Source organism: Ovis canadensis, chromosome 1 (assembly GCF_042477335.2).
Source record: "Ovis canadensis isolate MfBH-ARS-UI-01 breed Bighorn chromosome 1, ARS-UI_OviCan_v2, whole genome shotgun sequence".
Lineage (NCBI taxonomy): Eukaryota > Metazoa > Chordata > Mammalia > Artiodactyla > Bovidae > Ovis > Ovis canadensis.
In genome coordinates this window covers 30,194,301-30,217,111 of record NC_091245.1, presented here as the reverse complement: position 1 = coordinate 30,217,111, position 22,811 = coordinate 30,194,301, and the positions used below count along the sequence as shown (strand labels likewise).

Genomic DNA, 22,811 nt, shown 5'->3' with positions numbered 1-22,811 from the left:
GTATCATCCTCAAGGAGCTTACAGTAAGTAAGAAAGAGATCAACTAGTGTAGAGTTCACTGTAATTCAGCTGGAAAACATCCATTGTTGTAAGAAGACTACCAAAGCAAGACATTTTACAGGGCTTAAGAGGAATGAAATAGTCATCTTCACGTGCGGCTGTTACAGGATTCTATGTAGGAGGGGCTAAGCCTTTAAGAATAGGTAGGGATTCCATATCCATGGATTCATTTAGAGAGAGGAAAGTTGTTCAGGTAAAAGGGAAGGTGGGAGCAATTAGAAAAGAAGCCTGTGTAGGAGGTCACATGGTGGTTCACATAGACCAGATGCTGTGTGTGAAGAGGGGAAATGGTGACAGCAGAATGGGTGATTTGAAGCCAGAACCTGGAGAGCAGGGTCTCTACTGTGAGTAGCAGAGAGGCAGTTGTAAGTCTTTGAACAGTACAGAAGCATGAAAAAGGCTGTCTGTCTTGTAGATGATATTGGAGGGAAATGAGACTGCAAACTGAGACCAAGAGGAGGTCACGGAAGCCAGTGGGGCGTGTTCAGGCACTCACAGCGCTCTTTCTTGCTTCCTTAGACGATGGCAGTCGGTGACTTCACGTCTACTGTGGCTTGCTTCATGCGGCTGTCATGGGCTGCGGCTGCAGGACGGCTTGACCTCGTGGGGAGTAGCCAGCCGATTAAAGAAAGTAATTCTCTGTTTCCTGCTGGAATTCGAAACAGACTCAGCAGTTCAGGTACTGATTAAGAAGGATAAAATAATTAGAATATTGAACAGGAAGTAGCTGTAAGAATCGTCTTTGTATAGGTTATTCAGGGTCACAGAAAGAAGAAAGCCTTTTCTCTTGCTTTTGAGCATGAACAGAAATTCATCAAGCTAAATAAACCCTCAAGATTTGCATATTCAAGTATGCATGTATGTATATACATCCTTCATTTATATATGTCATATGAAAAAGTGTATAAATGCAAAATAAACAGAGAAACCAAGCAGAGTTTTAGCTCGCTGAGTGTAAAAGTGTCATGAGGCCAATAATTATGGCTGTAATAAAAACTCATTTAGAATATTTACCTGGAAAAATCATTTTCTTGGTTTGGCCTATTATTTTCTGTTAGGTCTTTATAAATAGCTTTATTTCTCAGCTTCATTTGGTTTCCCTGCTGTGTATATAACTCACTGATAATAGAGCTTTTAAACTGTTTGACATACACACAGTAAAGGGCAGAAATGTTAAATGTACAGAAGTTTTAGGGTTTTTACACAAGTGTAACCCATTAGATCAAGATAAGGAACATTTCTAATAACCCAGAAAGACTCCCACATGCCTCCAAAATTGCACTGTTTTTGCTTCTGGCACCTGAAACTAGTTTTTCGTCATAAATGTATTTTTCAGTGCTTCCAAATGTGTTTTAAGTACAAAGAAAGCAGTGGGGGTCAAAGTAAATGATTAATTCTCTCTTGTTTCTTAGACCAAAGTGTCTTCTTTAACTCTTTACCTTCACTTGAGGATTATGGACACATTAAAGGGTTATAATCTCGAGAGTCCTGTGGGATCCACAGTAACCCTTCAGTAACCTTCCTTTTGTATGTTTCCAGGCAGCAACTGCAGCTCTGGAAGTGAAGGGGACCCAGTGGCCTTGCACGCAGGCATCTGTGTACGACAGCAGTCCGTGTCCACCAAAGACTCGCTGATTGCTGGAGAGGCTTTGTCCCTTCTTGTCACCTGCCTGCAGCTTCGGAGCCAACAGCTGGGTATGCAGGAGGCCTGCTTGCCATTCGTGTTTTAGGAAATGGCCAGGTTTCTGTTGGGAGTCATTTATATCCCTTCATAGATAAGGTCATATTAATAGAAAGGGGAAAGTTGGCGTGTGGAATAGGTAAGAATAGTGCTAGAGTACCTAAATTCTGAACAAGTATTTATTGAGCACCTCTGTATACACGGTTCCATAGTTGATGTTACAAAGGCAATATGTCTACTGTCCAGGAGAGCTTACCATCTGTTGGAGGAATTAAAACAAGCCAAAGTTGTAGGTCATAAGCTATAAAAGTAGAATTATATTATCAATCCCTAAACTGATAACAACTCCAGTATTAAAAATGAAACAAGATTTATTCTTTTATCTTTATTGTTGGTTTTGACAAACTGGGGCTGTTGCTAAACATATTTTTGGCATTAGATTCTCCAGGGCTCAGTCCCTGGTCACTTTTTTCCCTCTGCCTACACTTACTCTCACAATCACTCATTCACATAATCACATCCGCGTTCACAGCCTTAAATTCCCTATATGTGTCGGTAACACTTAAATTTGGCTCTGTGACCTGGGCCCCTCCCCTGACATCTCTACTTAGATACAATAGACTTCCGGAACTTAACATGTCCAGAACTGAACACTGGTCTGGCCTACACCACCCAAGAGATTGCCCATCTTAATTAACGGCGTTTCTCGTTCTTGGAGTCATCCTACTCCAGCATTCCTCTCTTTACACCCTACTTCTAATCTGCCCACACAGCCTTCTTGAGACTCTACCTGGAGTCCACCCCTTAGACCACCTTTGCTGTTAGTACCCTCTGCTCCTCCATCATCTCTTACCTTGATTATAGCAGCAGTGCCCTGACTAATCTCCCTGCTTCTACCCTTGCAGTTTATCCTCCACACAGTAACCAGAGTGGACCTGCTGAAATGTAAGTCAGATCGCATCACTCCACTATTTACAGCCTTGCAGTGGCCTCAGTTCACATCCAGTGAAAGCCAAATCTTCCCTACGGCCTTCCAGGCCTGACACCATCCACGCCTGTGATGTCTGTGTGCCGTCGCCTCCTGCACTCCCTGCCTCACCCACCATGCTTCAGCCACCCTGGCTTCCTAGCTGTTCCCTGACACTCAGGCGCATGCCTGCCTCAGGGCCCTGGCACTAGCTATTCCCACTTCCCCCACCTTTTTTTAGAGAAATCACAGTCCTCAACTCTCCTAGCATTCACCTATAAACTCTTTGTTGTTGTTTTTTTCTCTATCACTTATCACTGTACAGCATACAGTACAATTTCTCTGCTTATCATGTTTATTGTCATTATCCCCTTCCCACCTAGATGGTAAGCTCCATAAGAACAGAGACTTTTGTCCCATTTGTTTCCTAATGAATCCTTAACACCCAAACACTGTGTGGTATGTAGTAGGCCCTCAATAAATACTTATTTGGAGATGAGGTCTTAACAACTTGACTTCTAAAAATTGTACCAATACATGGAGCCCAATTCATTACTATCATTACTGGTTCAGACTGCCTGTTACATAGAATTGGTGATCATTATGTGTTATTTAGTATAACATCCAAATTCATCATATAAGATGAAGTGAAGTCACTCAGTCATGTCCAACTCTTTGCGACCCCGTGGACTGTAGCCTACCAGGCTTCTCCGTCCATGGGATTCTCCAGGCATGAATACTGGAGTGGGTTGCCATTTCCTTCTCCAGGGGAATCTTCCTGACCCAGGGATCGAACCCAGGTCTCCTACATTGGAGGCAGATGCTTTAACCTCTGAGCCACCAGGGAAGATCCATATAAGATATTAAGATAAACATATAGAAAAAGTTACATGTTTGTGGGACAGTTAAGTATCAAAAATTTGACAGTACAGTATCAAAAATGATTTACTTTGGTCAGATTTGCTTTTAAAGGCTTATATATGAGAAGTCTAAGTCACTGTGAAATACTGTTGAGCATAAGCCATGCTTTTAGTTCAGTTTCCTATAATTGATTACAGAAATATTTTCAGATCAGGATGAGAAAAATTATAACTTCAAGCTTTTTTATCATTTGTAAGTTTATTGTAGAGTACATTTTATAGTTCAGAGGTATTGATAGTTTATCAAAGCAAGACATATTTGTTCTGTCACTAGTAAGCACAAGAGATTGTGGGGAAAAGTGTGGGTACAAAGATTACTTGGACACAGTCCTGCTCCCGAGCACCTTAGGTGCTCATGGGGGCAGTTATGGAGGTGCTGAATTTGATTCTATGTGGAAGAAGAGATGATGTCTACAATAGTTAAGGGTAAGAAATTATTCAAAACTTCTGAAATTTTGAAAATGCATTTCCTAACTTAGTTTCCTCCCCTGCCCCCATTCTCCTTATTCTTACCATCAGCCTCTTTCTATAACTTGCCCTGTGTTGCTGACTTCATCATTGACATTCTGCTTGGATCACCAAGTGCTGAGGTAAGGGTCCCTTTACACAAAGCCCCTTTGGCCTTACTCTGCCTGGGCCCCTGGATGCCTGTGGCAGTGTGGGGGCTGTAGATGGAGTGGTGTCAGCCCCCTTGGGGAGTCATAGCGCACGCTGCAGGCCATTAGGACAGTGACCGGTTAGACTCACACCTTCCTTCCTTGCCTGTGGTTTTCACCAGGAGTTAAGAGACTAGTGCTGTGATCAACTTGTGTTTGTTTATAACAAACAAAATCTTACAGTGTTCAACATCCATAGCTGGCCACGTCAGCCAACATTAAACATTAACTTGTTGGCCCAAATCAAGAAAGACCAACTTCAAGCCATGAACTTTCATTAGATCTTAGAATTCTCATTTTCATACATGACCTTGGAAATTAACTCTGAGACACATGAAGAAGAGGTTTTTAGGTGTTGTTGTTTTTTTTCCTAATTTTCATTTGCATTAAATTATAAGCCTGCTGATTAGAGTAGAATGTGCTGTGCTTAGACACTCCATCATGTCTGACTCTTGGCAGCTCCATGGGCTGTAGCCTACCAGGCTCCTCTGTCCATGGAGATTTTCCAGGCAAGAATACAGGAGTGGGTTGCCATGCCCTCCTCCAGGGGATCTTCCCAACCAGGGATCAAACCCAGGTCTCCTGCATTGGAGGCCGATGCTTTTACTATCTGAGTAGAATACAGTACTAGAATAATTTGGGAAATCAGTACCCAGACCACCCTTGATTTAAATTAGCCCTAGTTTATTCAATGTAAACTTTACTGACCGACATGCTCACACCCTTATAGCATCGTTCGGAGTATGGACTTTGGAGGAAAACCATTTTTTAAGCAGTCTGTGTGTTGGTTGATGTACATCCTTGGCCACTAAAAATGTGATTTCAGATTCGCCGTGTGGCCTGCGATCAACTGTATACTCTGAGTCAGACAGATACTTCAGCCCACCCAGATGTGCAGAAGCCAAATCAGTTTCTGCTGGGTGTGATTCTTACTGCTCAGCTGCCTCTCTGGTCCCCAACCAGTATCATGCGAGGAGTCAATCAGAGGTATGTAATAAAGATGAAAACGTTCACGTCATACAGAGAGGGAGTAATGATTTGTGTACTGCTCCCCTACAGGCCACAGTGCATGACTGAGATGACAGAATCTCTCCTTCTCTCTTCCAGCATGTATACCTTGAAAGAAGGCATTTCAGGTTTTCCTCCCATTTAGGACCAAAGAGTTAGAAGAAACAATACCAGGCTTTCTTTCTCTCCACCACCTCTACCTCCACCCTACCTGGTCCCCCTCCTCAAAAAGAAGACTCACCTGGTGGTTGAGAAACTGCATTATTTGAGCCAGATCACTGTGTAAAGAGTTCACATCTGTACATCACATTTTTAGCATACTTTATAACTCCATGTCTAGAGGTACTAGGGTATCCTTCTAGCTTTTTCTTGGGTTTATACATCCTGGACATGGAAGGAAGCTTGTGGTCTAGGTTCAGAGACTTGAATAAAACCATTCTGCCTGCCCCATCTTACCTCCTGAAGCAAGCCTGCCTACAAGGGTGCCCCAGTGTAGGCTCAGGCTGGGAAGTCAGAAATCCCACATTGACCTCAAGTTTAAGCCGCATTTCCAGCTCAACTTTACCAGCAAGCCCTTGCTCTGGGGCTTAGAAGACACCACAGAGATTTGTGAAATAAGTATATATTTTCCTTTGTATATGCTTTATAAATTAGAGCCCTTAGTAAAAATGTTAGAGCTACTCCAAATACCACCAGACACATCCACAATTGGGCGTCACTTCCACTTCGGCTCAGCCTCTTCATTCCTTCTGGATCTCTTTCTCTGTTCTTCTCCAGTATCTTATTGGATATCTACCGTTCTGGGGGGTTCATCTTTCAGTGTTGTATCTCTTTGCCTTTTCATACTGTTCATGGGGTTCTCAAGGCAAGAATGCTGAAGTGGCAGAGTACAACATGTGAAATGCTGGGCTGGGTGAAGCTTAAGCTGGAATCAAGATTGCCAGGAGAAATATTAATAACCTTGGATATGCAGATGACACCATCCTAATGGCAGAAAACAGTATCTAAAGAGTCTCTTGATAAAGGTGAAAGAGGAGAGTGAAAAAGCTGGCTTAAAATTCAGCATTCAAAAAACTAAGATCATGGCATCTGGTCCCATTGCTTCATGGCAAATAGATGGGGAAACAATGGAAACAGTAACAGACTTCATTTTGGGGCTCCAAAATCACTGTGGATGGTGATTGCAGCCATGAAATTAAAATACACTCGCTCCTTAGAAGAAAAGCTATGGCAAACCTAGACAGTGTATTGAAAAGCAGAGACATCACTTTGCCAACAAAAGTCCATCTGGTCAAAGCTATGATTTTTCCAGTATTCATGTACGGAGAGTTGGACTATAAAGAAGGCTGAGCACTGAAGAACTGACGCTTTTGAACTGTGGTGTTAGAGAAGACTTTTGAGAGTCCCTTGGACAGCAAGGAGATCAAACCAGTCAATCCTAAAGAAAATCAACCCTGAATATTCGTTGGCAGGACTGATGCTAAAACTCCAATACTTTGGCCACTTGATCTGAAGAGCTTGTTCATGGGAAAAGATGCTGATGCTGGGCAAGAATGAGGGCAGGAGGAGAAGGGGACGACAGAGGATGAGATGATTGGAAGGCAATACCGGCTCAATGGACATGAGTTTGAGCAAACTCTGGGAGATAGTGAAGGACAAGGAAGCCTGGCATGTTGCAGTCCATGGGGCCGCAGAGAGTCGGGCCCAACTGAGTGACTAAACAACAACTCCAAATACCAAACTCGGTCTTTTTTTTAAGTGTAGTAAAATATACATAGGGGCTTCCCTGGTGGCACAGGTAGTAAAAACACCTGCCTGCAGTGTGGGAGACCCATGTTTGATCCCTGGGTCAAGAAGATCCATAACGTAACATTTAACATTTTAACCATTTTTAACTGTACAGTGCAGTAACATTAAGTGTATTCACCTTGTTGTGCAGCCAAGCTCTTTAGCATTCTAAACTGCAAGTCTGTACCCAGTAAGAAATCACTAAACGCAAGACTGGTAAATTTGACCCCAAGAAATATCTATGAAAAAAAATATACCTGAGTCAAAAGTCAGTTAGACTAACTATATAGACTTATAATATATGTGACAGACAGCAAGCTAATTTTGATAATACATATGAAGAGATATAAACCACAAAAGACCAACAGCTAAATAGAAAAATGGACAAAGGACGTGATGAGAAAGTTCAGAGACAATCTTGTAGATGATATTTTTTTTTTTGCCAGATTTTTTTTTCTTTTACTGTGGTAGAATATACATATCATAAAATTTACAATTATATCCGTTTTAGGGGTGTAACTTAGTGAAATTAAGTACATACACATTTTTGTGTAACCATCACTACTGTCTGTTTCCAGAATTTTTCCATCATCTCAAATTGAAAATCTTCTCCCATAAAACAATAATACTTCATTCGTTTTCCTCCTCCCTCCAGGCACCGGCAACTACCAATTTACTTTCTTTCTCTATAAATTTGACTATTCTAGGTACCTCGTAAAAGTGAAACCATACAGTGTTTGTCCTTTTCTATCTAGCTTATTTCAATTACCATAATATTTTCAAGGTTCATCCATGTTACAATGTGAGTGAGGGTTTCATTTCTATTCAAGACTGAATGATAATTCCTTTTTGTGTATATCATACTTGCTTTATCCACTCACCATCAGTTCAGTTCACTTCAGTCACTCAGTTGTGTCCGACTCTCTGCGACCCCATGATTTGCAGCACGCCAGGCCTCCCTGTCCATCACCAACTCCCAGAGTTTACCCAAACTAAAGTCCATTGAGTCGGTGATGCCACCCAACCATCTCATTCTCTGTCATCCCCTTCTCCTCGTGCCCTTAATCTTTCCCAGCATCAGGGTCTTTTCAAATGAATCAGCTCTTTGCATCAGGTGGCCAAAGTATTGGAGTCTCAGGTTCAACATCAGTCCTTCCAATGAACACCCAGTCTCCTTGCAGTCCAGGGGATTCTGAGGAGTCTTCTAAAACACCACAGTTCAAAAGCATCAATTCTTCGGTGCTCAACTTTCTTTATAGTCCAACTCTCACATCCGTACATGACTACTGGAAAAACCATAGCCTTGATTAGATGGACCTTTGTTGGCAAAGTAATGTCTCTGCTTTTTAATATGCTGTCTAGGTTGGTCTTAACTTCTCTTCCAAGGAGTAAGTGTCTTTTAATTTCATGGCTGCAGTCACCATCTGCACTGATTTTGTAGCCCAAAAAAGTAAAGTCAGCCACTCTTTCCACTTTCTCAAGAGGCAGGTCAGGTGGTCTGGTATTCTCATCTCTTTCAGAATTTTCCACAGTTTATTGTGATCGACATAGTCAAAGGCTTTGGCGTAGTCAATAAAGCAGAAATAGATGTTTTTTCTGGAACTCTCTTGCTTTTTCGATGATCCAGCGGATGTTGGCAATTTGATCTCTGGTTCCTCTGCATTTTCTAAAACCAGTTTGAACATCTGAAAGTTCACGGTTCATGTATTGCTGAAGCCTGGCTTGGAGAATTTTGAGCATTACTTTACTAGCATGTGAGATGAGTGCAATTGTGCAGTAGTTTGAGCATTCTTTGGCATTGGCTTTCTTTGGGATTGGAATGAAAACTGACCTTTTCTGGTCCTTTGACCACTGCTGAGTTTTCAAAATTTGCTGATATATTAAGTGCAGCACTTTGACAGCATCATATTTTAGAATTTAAAATAGTTCAATTGGAATTCCATCACCTCTACTAGCTTTGTTCATAGTGATGCTTTGTAAAGCCCACTTGACTTCACATTCCAGGATGTCTGGCTCTAGGTGAATGATCACACCTTCGTGATTGTCTGGGTCATGACGATCTTTTTTGTACAGTTCTTCTGTGTATTCTTGCCACCTCTTCTTAATATCTTCTGCTTCTGTAAGGTCCATACCATTTATGTCCTTTATTGAGCCCATCTTTGTATGAAATGTTCCCTTAGTATCTCTAATTTTCTTAAAGAGATCTCTAGTCTTTCCCATTCTGTTGTTTTCCTCTATTTCTTTGCACTGATCACTGAGGAAGGCTTTCTTATCGATACTTGCTATTTTTTTGGAACTCTGCATTCAAATGGGTATATCATTCCTTTTCTCCTTTGCTTTTCGCTTCTCTTCTTTTCACAGCTATTTGTAAGGCCTCCTCAGACAGCCATTTTGCTTTTTTGCATTTCTTTTTCTTGGGGATGGTCTTGATCCTGTCTCCTGTACAGTGTCATGAACTTCTGTCCATAGTTCATCAGGCACTCTATCAGATCTAGTCCCTTAAATCTATTTCTCACTTCCACTGTATAATCATAAGGGATTTGATTTAGGTCTTACCTGAATGGTCTAGTGGTTTTCCCCACTTTCTTCAATTTTAGTTTGAACTTGGCAATAAGGAGTTCATGATCTGAGACACAGTCAGCTCCTGTCTTGTTTTTGGTAACTGTTTAGAGCTTCTCCATCTTTGGCTGCAAAGAATATAATCAATCTGATTTCAGTGTTGGCCATCTGGTGATGTCCATGTGTAGAGTCTTCTCTTGTGTTGTTGGAAGAGGGTGTTTGCTATGACCAGTGCGTTCTCTTGGCAAAAGACTATTAGCCTTTGCCCTGTTTCATTCCTTACTCCAAGGCCAAATTGCCCTATTACTCCAGGTGTTTCTTGACTTCCTACTTTTGCATTCCAGTCCCCTATAATGAAAGGAACATCTTTTTTGGGTGTTAGTTCTACAAGTGAAAGGTTGTTGCTGAACCATGAAAAGATGCCGGGATTCTTGGCCTCTGAAGGAGAATTCAATCCGGGGCCAGAGACGAGGCTTGATCACTCAGAGCTTCTGTGTAATAAAGTTTTATTAAAGTATGAAGAGACAGAGAAAGCTTCTGACATAGGCATCAGAAGGGGGCAGAAAGAGTACCCCCTTGCTAGTGTTAGCAGTGGCGTTATATACTCTCCAATGAATCAAAAGAATGTCTGGATGTTATAAAGACCTCACCAGACCTACTCTCATAATTTACATCTTAAGATAACAGGATTAGCCAGAAGGTTTAATCCAGAGACTGTCCTCAAGCAGGATACATTATTGTTATATAATCCTAAGGAATGTAGAGGAAAAAAAAATATTCTCCTTTCTTCCTCCTTGAGAATTCCAGACCTCTGTCTCCTGGGGACCCTTAGTCTTCTTATCAACCTGCCTAGGAAATGACTCTTTCATTCCCCCCTTTTCTTTTAAGAGAATTATGTTGCCGAAGGAAGGGGCATCATTTTCATTCCATAACCACTTCCTGATGTTTAGGGGCATGGTCACTAAATTGTTGAGGCAACATATTCTCCTAACCCTCGTATTGAGAGTCTCTGATCCAGGGGCCCCAAGTAATAGTTGGAGGAGGCTGTGGCACTCGTAGGAGCTTGGACAACCATTTGTAACTTAAAAGCCTTCACGCAATTAGAAACAAATCCACTTACGCAGTTCCAGACGCAAGCCAAAATAGTCATCAAAGCAAGTTAAAATTAAAAGTCATGTTATGTCCATAGTTGCATCAGTCCATCTTAGGATTGTTAGATGGTATCAGTTTAAGAAGAGGCATCACATGCGGTTGTTGTTGAAGGTATTTGCAGACTTGGAGAAAGTCTTTTCTTTGAAGAGGTGTCCACCACAGGAAGTCTTCCACTGATGAAGAGGGAAATGCTCCACAGACCCAGCAGTTAGACTGATTGTGGAATTCAGCATAGGAATGAGCCCAGGACAGGAAGGCATTGTCTTGAGGATCAAACGGCACACTCAGGACTTTTGGAGTCAGCATAAGTAGGCTCACGTAGATTATCGGGCTCATCTGAAAAGTACAAAGTCAGAGCATAGAAAATAAAGACATAAAATGAAGTCACTTAGTTCTGGTCAGGGTACCACCTCTTAACTCAAGTGTGATGTACCCACAGATCAATTCCTGGCACTTTGACAGCTATGGGAGAAGAAAGAATAACCTGGTAAGGGCGTTCCCAGAGGGGCTCGAGGGATGGGCCGCCAGATCCCAATGTTTTTATGAGGACCTTGGTTCCTGGCTCAAATATAGGCTTGCTTGACTCAGAGGCTGGGTCAGGAGTCATCTCCCAGAGTTCTGTTAATGCCTGTTGAAAAGCTGAGAGCAGTTCCAAGGCTTCAGGGTCTATAACAATGTCTTTGCGTAAGAAAGGCCTTCTATAAATACATTCAAAGGGGGACAGTCCCTCCTTTTTGGGGGCAGTTTGAGCCCTCATTAAAGCTATGGGTAGGACTTTAATCCAGTTGTCCTGCGTCTCTTGAGTTAATTTGCGCAGATGTCTTTTGATAATGTCATTAGCTTTTTCAACCTTTGCTGAGGATTGGGGTCTCCAGGAGCAGTCTAAGTGATATTCTATTCCTAGAGCCTTAGACACCCGCTGAGTTACAGCAGCTTTAAAGGCGGAGTCATTGTCACTCTGAAGGCTCTGTGGTAGCCCAAACCTGGGGATAATTTCATGGATTAAAATCTTTATAACCTCCTTAGCCTGTTCACTATGACAGGGAAAAGCCGCAATCCATCCAGTAAAAGTATCTACCCAAACTTGTAAGCAAGAGTATTCATTAGCTTTTGGCATATGAGTAAAATCAATTTCCCAGTCCTCTCCAGGATACTTTCCACTTCGTTGCAGTCCAGATTTTGCTAGCCTTTCAGTCTTTGGGTTATTTTTCTGATAAACCTCACACCTTGTGATAATCTTTAAAGCTTTTATTACATTTTTACCTTCAAGCAAACGAGAAGCCATCTCGTAAGTACTCTCTGCACCCAAATGAAAACTCTGCTATAAACCCTTAAGAATTTTCCATTGAGCATTTTCAGGAATTAGTAATCGTCCATCTTCTGACTGTAACCACCCTTTATCAGTAATCTTTGCTCCTCTTTTCTCATATCTTTCTAATTCTTCCTCAGTATAGATCAAAGGCGTCTGTGAAGGGGTTTCGTAAAGTGCCGCTTTTCTGGCTTGACAGTCAGCCAGCTGATTACCTTCAGCTACTTTACTCGCATCTCTGTTGTGTCCTTTGCAATGCATAACAACTACTTCTTTAGGACAATATACAGCAGTTAAAAGTCTCTCGATCTGATCTCTCTGAAATGTTTAATAGGTGCTCCTGTTGCTGTTTTAAACTGTCTTTCTTTCCATATTGCAGCATGAGCATGTAAAGTCAAATAAGCATACTTAGAATCAGTGTAGATGTTTATCCACTGCCCTTTGCTTAACTCTAGAGCCCAGGTCAGAGCCACAAGCTCTGCTAACTGAGCACTGTTTCTCTGGGGGAGAGATTTTGCTTCTAAAACCTCTTCAGCAGTCACCACTGCGTAACCTGCTTTACCCTTTCCATCCCGAACAAAAGAACTGCCATCTGTAAATATTTCCGTGTCAGGATTGTCTAATGGGGTATCCATTAGTTCTTCCCGAGCTGCATAGTTTGAAGTTAGGAATTCGGAACAATCATGATCAGGTGTTTTATTTTCCTTCTCAGGAAGGAAAGTGGCAGGATTTAAATTTCCACAGACTTTAAGCTTAGCTACTGGTCCTTCTAACAACAGTGACTGATATTTAAGAAGCCTACTGTCTGTCATCCAAATATTAACCTTAGAATTTAAGATTCCACTCACATCATGAGGAGTCAGTACAGTAAGGTTTCGTCCATTAATTATTTTTAAAGCTTCAGGTGCTAATAAAGCCGCTGCCCCAATTACTCTTAGGCAGTGGGGCCACCCACGTGAAATTACATCTAATTCTCTGCTTAGATAAGCAGTAGGTTGCTGGTGAGGCCCTCGGGGTTGTGTCAAAACTCCCAAGCCCATACCTTTTCTTTCAATAACAAAAAAATTAAATTCTGACCCTGTGAGCAAGCTCAGAGCGGGAGCTGGCAGGATAGCAGTCTGAAGAACCTTAAAAGCCTTTTGAGTATCTGGAGACCAAAGCAGTTTGTCAGTTTGGGCCTGCTGAGTTTTAGCTATAAGTTTATATAAAGGCCGGGCAAGTTCCCCATAACCCAGAATCAAAATGCAACAGTAGCCTGTGATTCCCCAAAATCCTCTCAGTTGTCATAGGTAGGGGATGATTTAGTAAAGGTTTAATTTTCTCGGGGCCTATGGCCTAGTCCCTTCTGATATGATTAGGCCCAGATATCTAACTGATTGTTGACAAAGCTGAGCCTTTTCTCTTGATGCCTTGTAACCGCAGCCTGCCAGAAAGTTTAAGAAGTCTTCTGAGGCTCATGAACAAGCTTCCTCTGTCTCAGCACAGAGCAAAGTATCATCTACATATTGTAACACTACTGCTTCGGAGCTATTAAAGTTTTGTAGATCCCATGACAAACTTTGTCCAAATAAGTGAGGACTGTCACGAAATCCCTGGGGCAAAACTGTCCAGGTTAACTGAGAAGCTGGCTGCATAGGGTCCTCAAAGGCAAAGAGAAATTGACTTTCCTCCGCCGAAAGTGAAAGTGAAGTCCCTCAGTCGTGTCCGACTCTTTGCTGCCCCATGGACTGTAGCCTACCAGGCTCCTCCCTCCATGGGATTCTCCAGGCAGGAGTACTGGAGTGGGGTAGAAAGCATCTTTTAAGTCAATTACTGAGAAATATTTGGCTCGTTCAGGAATTTCAGACAATAGAGTGTAAGGATTAGGCAGCACTGGGTGTAAAGGAACTCCAGCCTCGTTTATTATTCGTGAATCTTGAACTAGTCTCCATTTACCATTTGATTTCTTTATACCTAAAACAGGAGTGTTGCATGGACTGTTACAGGGGATTAATAGTCCCTGCTCCTTTTAAATTTTCGATGATGGGTTTTAACCCTTCCTTAACCTCAGGTTTCAGTGCCTACTGCTTCTTATGTGGAAATAAGTGTGGGTCTTTGAGCTTGACAGAATAGCATTTTGTGCTCAACCCACAGATTTTCCATCAGCCCATACTCTAGGGTTTACCTTTTGTTCAATTAAAGGGAGAGAAATGGAGGGCTCCATATTCATGAAAACAGAGGCATGGACCTTGCTCAGTATATCCCTCCCCAAAAGGGGTGAGGGAGACTCTGGCACAATCAGAAACTTGTGTGAAAATAGCACAGAATCCCAGTCACAACTTACAGAAACACTGAAGTAATTCCTTTTGGCTCATCCAGACAGTCACATTACGGAAGCTGATAAGGAAGAAAGTGGGCCAGGGGCTTCAGTAAGCACCAAGTAAGTTGCCCCAGTATCTAAAAGGAAATTGACGGATTGGCCCCCCAGTTATTAATACCCAGGGTTCCTCAGGTGTATTTAGGATGGGAGCTTGTGTGGGGACCCCCGGGCACCTTCAGTCCTGTTTGTCTTGAGAGTCCGACCCCTGAGACCTATGCCTCTGGGGGCAGTCTCTCTTCCATTGTGGTCCTTTGCAGACCGGACAGGGAACTGGGGGAGGCTTAGATGCCTGAGGGCAATTCCGTTTGAGGTGCCCCTCCTTTCCACCTGGGTCCCTCTGAGAGTTTTTCTCAGGCTGTTTAAGAACAGTTCTCATAGCCATTGCAAGGGCTTCCGCCTGTTCCTTTCTCTTTTTCTGCCTTTCTTTCTTTTCCTCATATTCCCTACCACAATTGACTGTCTGAGCCAGTTGTAACAGATTATCTAAAGACTGATTTGGTCCATCAGTTCAGTCGCTCAGTCATGTCCAACTCTTTGCAACCCCATGAATCACAGCATGCCAGGCCTCCCTGTTCATCACCAACTCCACCCAAATCCATGTGCATTGAGCTGGTGATGCCATCCAGCCGTCTCATCCTCTCTTGTCCCCTTCTCCTCCTGCCCCCAGTCCCTCCCAGCATTAGGGTCTTTTCCAATGAGTCAACTCTTCTCATGAGGTGGCCAAAGTCCTGGAGTTTCAGCCTCAGCATCAGTCCTTCCAAAGAACACCCAGGACTGGTCTCCTTTAGGATGGACTGGTTGGATCTCCTTGCAGTCCAAGGGACTCTCAAGAGTCTTCTCCAATACCACAGTTCAAAAGCATCCATTCTTCAGGGCTCAGCTTTCTTCACAGTCCAACTCTCACATCCATACATGACCACTGGAAAAACCATAGCCTTGACTGGACCAGCCTTTGTTGGCAAAGTAATATCTGTTTTTCAATATGTTATCTAGGTTGGTCATAACTTTCCTGCCAAGGAACAAGCGTCTTTTAATTTCATGGCTGCAGTCACCATCTGCAGTGATTTTGGAGCCCCAAAAAATAAAGTCTGACACTGTTTCCACTGTTTCCCCATCTATTTCCCATGAAGTGATGGGACCAGATGCCATGATCTTAGTTTTCTGAGTATTGAGCTTTAAGCCAACTTTTTGGTCCATACTCCCATTTTAATAGCTTACAGCAGATATCTGGAGCTGACTGAGTGAGAAATCTATCCTTTAAGGTCACTTCTCCCTCTTCACTTTCGGGATCAATCTCAGTGAATCTGCAAAGGGCTTCTCTCAGTCTATCTAGGAAGATACCAGGAGCTTCCTTCTCCTTCTGTTCTGTGTTTGCCAATTTGCCATAGTTTAAAGGCTTAGCACGTGAGTGCCTGAGTCCTTCAAGAATACATCTGAGAAAATCACTCTGATCCCATCTTCCTTTAGCTGTGTCCCATTCTGGTTCTGTAGTTGGGACCACCTGATTCCCAGTGGGCAGGGCAGTTATTCTGTCATGCCTCTTCCCTACTGATTCATTACCAAGCCATTCATCTCCATAAGCAACCGCTTTTCCCAAAACGCGAGTCTTTGAGTCGGGAGTCAGCGTTTGTCCCAAGATCTACATCACATCCTTCCAAGTAAGATCATAAAGCAGAGTAACACCTTTAAAAGCTCTAATATATTTTTTGGGGGTCCTCTAAATAGTCTCCAAGAGCCTCCTTGATTCTTTGTATTTCTTGATAAGAAAAAGGCTTATTAACTCTCATAGACTGATTATTTCTCCTGGTGGGTGCTTCATGAAGAGGCAGCAGCCTGTGTGGCCGTTCCTCAGTCTCTCTGGCTGCTCTGCACATATGATCCCAGGGATAGATTGGAGAAACCTGCTTTTCTTTATCTCTTTGTCTCCTGTCCTCCATCTCATCTAGCAAAGTAGGAGGACAGGAGGGAGCTGAAGGAGTCACACCCAAATCTATACCCTTAGGACATAAGTCTGGCATATTTTTCAGAGAGAAAAAGGGCAGCACATATGCTATTTCTACCCATTTCCCTTGTTTTCTACAGAACCAGTATAATTGTAAAACAGTATTATGCTTAAGAGAGCCTCCAACCGGCCACCGTTTACCGTCCTCCAGTGGGTACCGCGGCCATGCAGTATCACATAGGAAGACCAGGTGTGTCTTCTTTAAGCCCTGGGGATCAAATCTATCCCAGTTTTTCAGGATACAGTTCAAAGGAGTACAGCTAGAATTGTTAGCTCCTATCTGTAAGAGAGAAGAAAGTGACCAGCGCTCTTTCTACCAGAGGCGTCCCTCCCTGCTGCAGATGGGGATGTAGACAGACTTTGCACCAAAGCTTTTCTTTCCTGGTCAGACTTAGTCTGTCCCTTACTGACACAGACGACATACTCGTCCCTCCCAGTTCTACCACCGAGACGGGGTGGGCATGCATCAGGGGTAGACCTGATGGCATCCCTGACTGACATCCAGCTCCTCACCATTAAAACCTTGCTTGCCTCTGATGCCACCTGGGGTCCAATCAGAGTAACCCTCCAGAATGCCTCCCAGGCTGAGACTGCTGGGGGAAACATTCTCATCACCTGAGTGCCTATGCACAACCCTGAGTATATTCCTGACCACGATAAGGCCGATACAGACATAAAACAGATGTTCCTTCCAAGCGTCTCCACACCAGTATAAGAGCCTCTTCTGGTCCACTAAGAGCCAGCGTTACCAAAGGAAAAAAACCCATTGTAGTTCCAATCTGAGTAACCTTTAACCTCAGAGATGCTCTTGTGGCTAAAACTCCCATCTAACTTCCAAACTTTCAGTTCCTAGCGAGGCTAGGCACTTCCTGACTACCAATCCAAATTTGGGACCCAAGTTGTAGTACACAGTAACAGCATAGATCACAAGTCCCTTGAAAGTCTATGATCTGACAGATTAGGTTCATGCCTCTCATTTCCTTTCTGGGCTTCCCTTGTGGCTCAGCTGGTTAAAAAATCCGCCTGCAATGTGGGAGACCTGGGTTCTATCCCCTGGTTGGGAAGATCCCCTAGAGAAGGAAATGGCAACCTACTCCAGTACTCCTGCCTGGAAAATCCCATGGATGGAGGAGCCTGGTAGGCTACAGTCCATGGGGTCGCATAGAGTCGGACACAACTGAGCGACTTCACTTTCTTTCACTTTTCTAATTTCCAAGGAGTTATGAAATGGTCAAAGAGACTGAAAAGTTTAACTGAGAAAGGAGAGTTCGGTCCACATGCTTTGCCCATTTCTGGTCATTGGCAGGTCGGTATAAACCTCCGACAGATTTCTACCATAAGCCAAATGAGGTCACCATGGAATCGCAGAGCTGGGCTCCTCACTTGCTTCACGCAGGGCGTTTATTTCATTCACGCAAGCACACCATAGAGTTAGTAAAGTACAGCAGAAAACGTGTTCACTAGGAGAAGAAAGAACTAGAGCTCCAAGCATCCTTACCTTGTCCTAAAGAATCCCGGACAAGCCCTCAAGATGAAAGGTTGTTGCTGAACCACGAAAAGACACTGGGATTCTTGGCCTCTGGAGGAGAAGAATTCTATTCAGGGCGAGAGACGAGGCCTGATCACTCAGAGCTTCTGTGTAATAAAGTTTTATTAAAGTATAAGGGAGATAGAGAAAGCTTCTGACATAGGTATCAGAAGGGGGCAGAAAGAGTACCCCCTTGCTAGTGTTAGCAGTGGCGTTATATACTCTCCAGTGAATCAAAAGAATGTCTGGAGGGTGTGAAGACCTCACCAGACCTACTCCCATAATTTACATTTTAAGATAACAGGATTAGCCAGAAGGTTTAATCCAGAGACTGTCCTCAAGCAGGATACATTATTTTTATATAATCCTAAGGAAAAGGAGTACGTCTGCTTATTTAACTTCTATGCAGAGTACATCATGAGAAATGCTGGACTGGAAGAAACACAAGCTGGAATCAAGATTGCCAGGAGAAATATCAATAACCTCAGATATGCAGATGATACCACCGTTATGGCAGAAAGTGAAGAGGAGCTAAAAAGCCTCTTGATGAAAGTGAAAGACAAGAGTGAAAAAGTTGGCTTAAAGCTCAACATTCAGAAAACAAAGATATGGCATCTGGTCCCATCATTTCATGGGAAATAGATGGGGAAATAGTAGAAACAGTGTCACACTTTATTTTTTGGGGCTCCAAAATCACTGCAGATGGTGACTGCAGCCATGAAATTAAAAGGTGCTTACTCCTTGGAAGAAAAGTTATGACCAACCTAGATAGTATATTAAAAAGCAGAGACATTACTTAGCCAACTAAGGTCCGTCTAGTCAAGGTTATGGTTTTTCCAGTGGTCATGTATGGATGTGAGAGTTGGACTGTGAAGAAGGCTGAGCGCCAAAGAATTGATGCGTTTGAACTGTGGTGTTGGAGAAGACTCTTGAGGGTCCCTTGGACTGCAAGGAGATCCAACCAGTCCATTCTGAAGGAGATCAGCCCTGGGATTTCTTTGGAAGGAATGATGCTAAAGCTGAAACTCCAGTACTTTGGCCACCTCATGTGAAGAGTTGACTCATTGGAAAAGACTGTGATGCTGGGAGGGATTGGGGGCAGGAGGAGAAGGGGACGACAGAGGATGAGATGGCTGGATGGCATCACGGACTTGATGGACGTGAGTCTGAGTGAACTCCGGGAGATGATGATGGACAGGGAGGCCTGGCGTGCTGCGATTCATGGGGTCGCAGAGTCAGACACAACTGAGCGACTGAACTGAAGGAATGTAGAGGGGGAAAAAAAAGTTTGTCCTTTCTTCCTCCTTGAGAATTCCAGACCCCTTTCTCCTTGGGGACCCCTAGACTTCTTATCGACCTGCCTAGGATATGACTCTCAGAAGGTCTTGTAGGTCTCCATAGAACCATTCAGCTTCAGCTTCTTCAGCATTACTGGTTGGGGCATGGACTTGGATTACCATGATATTGAATGGTTTGCCTTGGAAACAAACAGATCATTCTGTCGCTTTTAAGATTGCATCCAAGTACTGCATTTCGGACTTTTTTGTTGACTATGATGGCTACTCCATTTCTTCTAAGGGATTCCCGCCCATAGTAATAGATATAATGGTCATCTGAGTTAAAGTCACCCATTCCATTCCATTTTAGTTCATTGATTCCTAGAATGTCGATGTTCACTCTTGCCATCTCCTGTTTCACCACTTGCAATTTGCCTTGATTCACGGACCTAACATTCCAGGTTCCTATGCAATATTGCTCTTTACAGCATCGGACCTTGCTTCTAACACCAGTCAATCCACAGCTGGGTGCTGTTTTTGCTTTGGCTCCATCCCTTCGTTCTTTCTGGAGTTATTCACCCATAGGTAGACTTTTGGTTTCATCTTTTAGCTAGTATAATTATTGCTACTATCAACCATGAGTCTCTGGATACCACCTTGAGTCCTGCTTTTGGTTCTTGTGTATATATGCCCAGCAGTAGAATTGCCGGGTCCTGTAATAGTCCCGGTGTGATGTTTTTGAGGAGCCACCACATCGTTTCCACAGTAGCTACACCATTTTCCTCTCCCACCAGCCATGTATAAAAGTCCAAATTCTCCACACTCTTGCTGACACTTGTTTGCTGTTTGCTTTTGATAATAACCACCCTGAGTGTGAAGTGGCAGCTTGGGGTTTTCATTTGCATGTCACCAGTGGTCAGTGATTTTCCGTATCTCATCATGTGCTTATTGGCCATTTGTATATTTTCTTTGGAGAAATGTCTGTTCAAGTCTTTTTGTTATTTTTAAGTTAGGTTTTCCATTTTTGGTTGTTCTTTATGTATTCTGAATATTAATCCCTTATTGCATATATGAATTGCATTTATTTTCTCTCATTCTTATGCTCCTTCTTTGTCTAATGATTGTAGCATGAAATGGCATTAAATTTTGTCATTTTTTCTGTGTTAATTGAGGTAATCATGTGGGTTTTTTTCCCCTTCATTCTGTTAATGTAGGATATTCATTGATAGGTTTTTGTATCTTGAACCATCCTTGCATTCCAGATGTTAGTCTCAGTTGTTCATGGTGTTTAATTCTTTAATGTTACTGCCAAATTAGATTTGCTAGGAAGTGTTCCTTCCTCTTCAATTTTTTGGGAAAAGTTTGAGAAGGGTTGGTGTTGATTCTTCTTTAAATGTTGGATGGAATTTACCAGTGCAGCCGTTTGGTCCAAGAATTTTCTTTGTTGATAGATTTTTAATTGATTCAGTGTTCTTGTTAGTGATAGTGTACAATCACTGTTTCTACCTCATTCAGTCTTCTGAAGTGTTATGCTTCTAAGGATTTTCCATTCATCTAGGTTATCCAGTTCGTTGGTATACAGTTGCTCATAGTACAATCTTATAATCTCTTATAATCTCTCATATGTGGAGATTCCTGACCCACATATCTAAGTCTCAAATATTGTTTTGAAGCATTTAACCTATTTTAACTTTATAAATTTATAAATAAGGAAGAAATTAGAATTTCAGTTGCTGAGACAAGATAATTTTGAGTGAGACTTTAAAGTTAAAAAGTTAACTAAAATTTAGAGTTTTGTTACAGCTGACCCCATTTAACCTAAGTTAGATATTAGTTGTATATTTCTGTTCAGTTCAGTTCAGTCGCTGTAATGAAAAGTAATTCTTCTTAATAGTATAAAGCCAAATTTCAGAGAATGATTTTTCCCTGACAAAGACGTGGATTAAAAAGTTATAGAAACTTCTTTTTTGTGTGTGCTTGTACATTTTTTACTTTAGTGTTCCAGTTTTTCCTAGTTAAAAGTTTTCTAAAATCAGATGACCCTTTTCTTAACTAGTAAGCTCAATGAATCTGTAGTTGAAATGTGTAAGCCATTTCCAAGTAATAAGCTGTTGTGCTTAAGTATAAGGTATAGTAATGATGTTAATGGCAGTTATGGGGTGATTATGTGCCTCACAGTATGCTAAGTTCTTTGCATATATTTATCATTTAATCTTCACAGCAGCCAAATGAGTTTGGCAGTGTTATTATCCTCACTTTGTTCATAATCATGATTCTTGGTTCATTTGCAGTGTCATCATTAGTGCATTCTTGAGCCCTTTCTGTTTGTATATATGTGTGCACGTCTGTTTCTAATACTCTGGTAAGCATATAGAAATCAGGAAACTAAGAAAACTGAAATACATCATCCCTGGACACCCAACTATTAAGTAGTGGAAAATGAAGGTGTTAGTCACTCAGCGACCCTATGGACTGTAGCCCACAAGACTCCTCTGTCCATGGAATTCTCCAGTCAAGAATACTGGAGTTGGTAGCCATTCCCTTCTCCAGGGTGTCTTCCCAACCCAGGGGATCAAATCCAGGTCTCTCTCACTGCTGGCAGATTCTTTACTGTCTGAGCCATAAGTAATGGAGCCAGGAGTAAAAGTAAGGCCCACCCTACTCTAAAATGTAAACCTGTGCTCTTCATTACTGTAACTGCCCAAAAAAAGCTCCATTGATCATCTTAGGAAAAAGAACTTACCCTTCTCTTTCTTCTTTCATCCACTGCATTTTGCCTCTTGGCTTTCTCTTTCTTCTTTCCTCCATTGCATTTTGCCTCTTGGCTTTCTCTTTCTTCTTTCCTCCATTGCATTTTGCCTCTTGGCTTTCTCGTTCTTCTTTGATCCGCTTTATTTTGCCTCTTGGCTCTCTCTCTCTTCTTTCGTCCACTGCGTTTGGCCTCTTGGCTCTCTCTTTCTTCTTTTGTCCGCTGTGTTTTGCCTCTTGGCTCTCTCTTTCTTCTTTCATCCGCTGCGTTTTGCCTCTTGGCTCTCACCACCAGTTGACATGTGTGTATTTTTCATCTGTCGTCTGTCTCCACTGATTCGTGGTCATTGGTCCCCAGACAGCTCCAAGCATGCAGTAGGCGCTAGCGTGTGTCAGTTACTATTTGAACAGTGAGTGTAACCAGCAGATTACGTGTGCAGGCAGTGTGTGCATCATTACAGAATGTGATGGATTTAGTAAGTTTCTTCTCTTTACACTATTATTCCTGTATTATATCTGCTTAAGTAAAGTCACTAGTGTGTGTCTTGCTGAAATACTTAAGTTGAATTAATGTAGTTATTTTATGCTTAGGAAAATTATCTTATTCATCTGTTTCATTAACTTATTCTTACAAGTAATTTTTTTTATTTTCAAATCAGCCTCTTTTTAATAATTCACATCTATCTATTTTTTAGACTGTTATCCCAGTGCATGGAGTATTTTGATCTGAGGTGCCAGTTATTAGATGATCTGACAAGTAAGTAGATGTCTAACTGATTCATGTCAGGGAAGGGGTT

The 22,811-nt window shown here is 42.3% G+C and overlaps 1 protein-coding gene across 4 annotated transcripts in view; it reads left to right on the top strand.

Annotated features, from left to right (window-relative positions):
• USP24 (ubiquitin specific peptidase 24) overlaps nt 1-22,811 on the top strand; it is a 173,484-nt gene that overhangs the window by 104,105 nt on the left and 46,568 nt on the right. For all 4 annotated transcript variants that reach the window (XM_069592612.1, XM_069592594.1, XM_069592616.1 and 1 more), the window contains 5 exons: nt 580-739; nt 1,600-1,755; nt 4,148-4,218; nt 5,111-5,271; nt 22,710-22,771. In XM_069592612.1, coding sequence (XP_069448713.1) covers nt 580-739; nt 1,600-1,755; nt 4,148-4,218; nt 5,111-5,271; nt 22,710-22,771 — 610 coding nt within the window. The remainder of the gene's footprint in view (nt 1-579; nt 740-1,599; nt 1,756-4,147; nt 4,219-5,110; nt 5,272-22,709; nt 22,772-22,811) is intronic.